Source organism: Atta cephalotes, assembly GCF_000143395.1.
Source record: "Atta cephalotes unplaced genomic scaffold scaffold00041, whole genome shotgun sequence".
NCBI lineage: Eukaryota > Metazoa > Arthropoda > Insecta > Hymenoptera > Formicidae > Atta > Atta cephalotes.
The window spans coordinates 236,947-242,450 of record NW_012130105.1 but is presented as its reverse complement, the minus strand read 5'-3'; the positions used below and the strand labels follow the sequence as shown (position 1 = coordinate 242,450).

General features: G+C 34.2%; 1 protein-coding gene across 1 annotated transcript in view; it reads left to right on the top strand.

The window, feature by feature from the left end:
• The window catches only part of LOC105622217, a 168,808-nt gene that overhangs the window by 129,121 nt on the left and 34,183 nt on the right, over positions 1 to 5,504 (top strand). The window contains exon 7 of the mRNA XM_012203643.1: positions 4,971 to 5,185. Within this exon, the coding sequence (XP_012059033.1) occupies positions 4,971 to 5,185 (215 nt within the window). The remainder of the gene's footprint in view (positions 1 to 4,970; positions 5,186 to 5,504) is intronic.

Below are 5,504 nucleotides of genomic sequence, written 5' to 3'. Positions count from 1 at the left end.
AGAGAGAGAGAGAACGACAGATCTCATTTCTCTGTCTCTTTTTCTCTGCATTTTCTGTGTAATCGGAATCCAATTTATGCAATGTAACTACAATACTGATTTACATGTTAATTTTGACGTTTTATGTCATTATACGTTTGTGTTCAATTCATATGCCTTAAATCTCTGAAATAGGATCGCGTTTCCTTTTCATCGCGTCGTAATCCCGATACCATTGTGGATACGGACTGGTCTGATTTAATCGCACCGCGACTACTGCCGAGATGCGTATTCAAGTAGAAACGGACGGCAGTGTCGGACAGAGATGCCTTTGGCGATCTGTAACTGGAAATGACGCGATGTACCAAGACGAATGGAAGTACTGACGTTCAGGTTTAGTTATTCCATGGATATATATATATAACGTTTGTAGAATAGAACGTATGTACATCTATGATATGAGTTGAACGTTTAAGAAAATCACATTTTTTGGTCTACATACACATTAACTATTTCGAATTATATCTTATGTATATATATATATATAAAAGATGTAATTCGAAATACCGATGTTGCGTCTATTAAAAATATCTTGATAGAATGTGCTGCTGTATTAGAAATAAGAAGAGTTGAGATATTAAAAATACGTAGAATTTCATAGCTAAAATAAGAAGCTGAAGAAAAATGAAAGACGTTATTTTATATGTTATCGTCACGAAAACGAGCAAGAAGTAGGGGAGAGTGAGGAAATTACTAACACAGGGTAAATGCGAATGATATTATTACAGTAGGTATATTCTGAGTAGTGTGTATGATAATCTCTCATTGTTTGCATTTAGTCATAATCCGATATATGCTTGAAATGTCACACTGCATGTACACATGATTATAGAATGCACACACCATTTAACTCTTTTATGGGATATTGATATTATGAATATTGATATTATGTTCAAAAGAATTTTTTCTAATTTAATTTAAGAACACTTTAATAAGTAATTCATATTAAAAAATTAATTTTTTTTCAACATGTACATCTGGTCTCAAATGATGTCGATAAAACTAAATAATTTCAACGTATAACTTCAAATTTAATGTACATTGTAATATATACAGGGTTTGAAAGAGTTAACGTAAATACTATTATATGTTTTCAATGATTTTGATTTACAGGAGAGAATAGGAAAATTGATTGGAAATCTGTGATAAATCCTCTCCTGCTGCGATAGGATAAACGCAGCTATCTGATGAGATAGATTTCAATTAGTTCGTGTTCTATCGATGTAGGAAGAAGTGAAAGTGGAAGAATTGCGGATATCTAAGAGAAAAATTAAATAAAGTCGATGATCATTTATTGATTTATTATAGAAATCTTTCTTGTTCAATGAATATTGACTTTAAATTGCAATAATTAATATTTATATATTATTAATATAAATTAATTTTTAACAAAAAAAAACTATTTTGACATTGCCTTATATAATAAAAATAATAATTTCGATCGATAAGAATATTATTTTTTGTTTAAAATTAGAATTTGTATACATTGATAATATAATATGTACTAAAACTAGAATATCTTTTGAACAAAGACTTCTATTAATTGATTCTATAAATCATCAGCTTTATTTAATTTTTCTCTTATACTGTTCAATATAAAGGAGTAATCCAATCTCTTGAATTAAGTAATTTTTAACTCCTATCAGAAATTAATTCATTTCTATGATTAGTCTCAAAATAAATATCGTCCATATTTACGAATTTAATAAATAATAAATTAATAAATATACTAAATTTGAATCTCTCTCATAAATTTAACATATTTTCTTGAGTTAAATTGTTTAATTTCATTGTTTAATTGTATTAATTAAAATTAAAATTAAAATTGACGACATATTGGACAGTAGTGGTGAACTGATAAATAGTATAGAAATGATTAAAAACAATTCAAATTGGTGGTTACAATTTGATATTATTAATTTAACAGTGAAGGTGTTCGTTATTTCTTCCCTACACCGAAAGTATAAAAGCTGAAATCTGTCTCGTCAGATAGCGGAGTTTGTCCCATCCTCTGTCTATCACAGCAGGGTAGGGGGGGGGGGTTTATCACAGATTTCCAATCAATTACGACGACCACGCGACAGAAGAAGATAACTCCCTCACTCTTGGTCATGTCTCTCGATTGATAATCGTCTCCGCGGGACGATTACGACCCTCGACACTCTCTCTCTCTCTCTCTCTCCCCTCCTTCCCTCCCTCCTCTCTTTCTCTCTCTCTTTCTACTGACCTCTCGAGCGCAACGGAGATGAAAGATGAGTTAATTCAAGGAAACTGGACGAAGCAAGTCTGTAGATTGTAAAGGAAGATCTGAAGCGGATACGACGAGGAGGATCGCACGCTTCCTCATGTCTGATTTCTCAGTCGGGTGCGAGAAACGTGACCGATATGGCTGACCGATTCCGTTGACGGGGAACTCCGGTTAAATTAAAGGAAAACAATTGTCGTGTTCTGGCCGCTAGCTAGAGTTACAGCAGAGTATTTCACATTTCGGTCAATTTCGGTGAAAGAGATGAAGAAAGACGCTTATGCATTTCCGCGCGCATGCAACTCGCGACACGAAAGAAAACAGTCATTCCTGACTATATGGAAAAACGTTTTCCTCATCGCTCTGGCTCGCGCACGCGATGGAATAACGAGACCGACGATTGACGTGTATTTCAGTTCTCTCGGCGCGTGTCTCGTGTCTTTAGGAAATTCCGGCAAATTGCCTCGTGATAAGAGCACGTAGGGAGATAATCGAAATCATATACACTCGCGCGGTCGAGAAATGTAGGCGGATAATCCTGTTACCGGCGTCCGTTACCATTTACTTAAGTCCTATATACGCTACGAAACCCTGGCGCCGAGGTTGCTTGAAAATTTCAGCTAATCGATTTTTTTTACCGTCTAGTAGAGGCATGATAAGGATTTACCGCGCGTCTGGTTCTGAGCCGAAACTTTCATCGCAAATTTTGAACCTGAGTATATAAGTCTGTTTTTGTAGCTGAATTGGTATACACTATATATTTTTAGAATTTAAAGTGAGATACATGTACGTTTGATAATTGAACCGCAGGTTATGCATTATTGTTGTAAAAAATTAAAAGATATAAAATCTATATTATTTTTATCTACTTATCACAAGATTTAGTACTTGAAATAGGGATGTCCGATTCTCGAAACGATTCTCTAAAATCTTTATTTTTTTTTCAAAAAAATTCGATTTGAAATAGTTTTTTTATGAAAAGAAAGCATTCTTGGACAATAAAATTGATTTACAAAATAGCCCCTTTTGCTTAGGAAAATTGAATTTTTCACGAAGCAAAGAATCTGTTAAAATCATTCTTTGTTTGGAAAATAACAAATTTTTCATTTTTAGTAAATATATTCGAAACTATGAAAAAATATTTATACAAAAGTTTTATGTTTATTTTATTTTAATGATTTATTCACATTCTCGAAAATATTAAATTTTTTAATTCAATAAGCTCCTATTTAATTAATAGGGGTTATTTCGATTTCTAAACTTGGGGTTAAGTAGATAAAAAAAGGTAGATAAAGGTAAAGGTAAAATAGATCTAACATTTTTAGATGCTTTGTATAACATATCCAAAGTCCATTAAAATCGATGAGGGGACAGTCTGGATCCTTTGTCAGCGAGATCAAAACGCGTTACGTGCGTCGAAGAAAGAAGAATATTTTGCGATATTATACGAGACGTTTAAATGACTGTTGCGAAATAGCTTGCAGCATTCGAGATACAGCGGCGAACGAGATGTAATTTCGACGCGGAAAATCCTTGTTACCTGGCACAACGCGATGGAAACTTCTCGGAGTTAGGGAGAAAAATAACGTCGCTAAGGGAGAACGGCATCGCGATATTTGCAAGTGAAACTCGAATCAAATGCAGGAAGTAGAAATGAGAAACATAATTTTGTTGCGAAGGATCCTCGGTAAGCGCCCGGTCGTAACAAGGGTTTTCTCAAGGAAAATAAGGATATGTCCGCGAGCGGCTAACAACGCCGCGTAATTTGCAAGGCAGATTCCAATGGCATACGCCGAGTGAGAATGAAAAACATAAGTTTGTTACGTTTGCCGAAGGAATACGCAAATGAGTTGTGTTGCTTCGAAAAAAAAGTAGAAATGTGTTTTCTCTTATTTGTTCCTTTTTGAGCATAATATAAATTAGCAAGTAATCGTAGTAATGTTTTGAATGTGTTGCGAGCATGGATTATGCATGCAACTGTAGACGTCTTCTTTTTTGAAGTTCTTTTTTGAAAATCTTGCATTTTTTCGCGAGTTTTAAATAACAGCTCAAGAATTGAAAAATATTGACATCAAAAATATCACTAAACTCGAAATGAGATACAAAAATTATTTCTAACGGAAATATGAAATTGTTATATTTTATGTATTTATAAAAATTTGCATTTTAATATTATTAAGCACTAAGATCCGTTTTGATCGCGAAAATAGAATCATTTTTATTAATTAACTTCACGAGAATAAAATATAAATCATGGAATATTCCTTGTATATTTCTAATATTATGTCAATATTTACAATATCATAAATACAAGAAAATGTAAATTACAAAGAAATGCATCCCTTTCACATGAACACTTTCACGTGAGGAAAATTGACTCGCGTCGCCGTGACGGTATCGTCCAAAGGCTACTCCGCCTACACTCCGTGAAATTCGAAGAATCTCCTAGATGCGGTAGAGAAACGAGACCCGCGGGCAACGACGGACGGTACGTCGCACGAAATTTGCAAGCAAATTGCCAATTCTCAGATGGCCCATGGATGGCCGCGTGCGCGCGTCGATAGAACACACTAGACAAGCCACCTGCGGCCTGTCTATCAGGAGCCAGAAGCACATCTCGTGGATATACGCGACCTGAAAATCTAACGCGCACGATCCGAACACGACAAGATCTGATACACTCGAGGAGCATCGACAAGGATTTAATCGGCTTCTTGATTTTCCGGAACCCGAGTGACAATCTGGGTTCTATACGATCCGATGAAATCGAATTGCCGCTTGTCGCGAATTTCGCAGATTACGTTTCCGGAGTCATTAATGCCGTCTGTTTAGTGTTAATTACACGGAAAGAGCTTCAAGCGAGAAGCTACGTTAACAATATAAATTTTCTAAATCTAGTTTGTCGTTTTTAAATGTAACGTTGGTTTTTGAAGAATTGATAACAGAAGAGTGATATCTTTGTATCGGAAAAATACAAAAAATAATTGTAAAACCAATTTTGAGATATTTATATAACTAATGAAATAAGCTGCAGAATGAAGTAAATAGAATTCGAAGTACAGTAAGTCCACGTTACAATAAAAATCAATATCACTCACAATCAGGAAAAAAAGAGATATAATAGTAACAATTATAAAAATTATAACTATATAAGTTTTATACGTAGAATTAATGTACAGAGAAAGAGAGAGAGAGAGAGAGAGAGAGAGAGAGAGAGAGA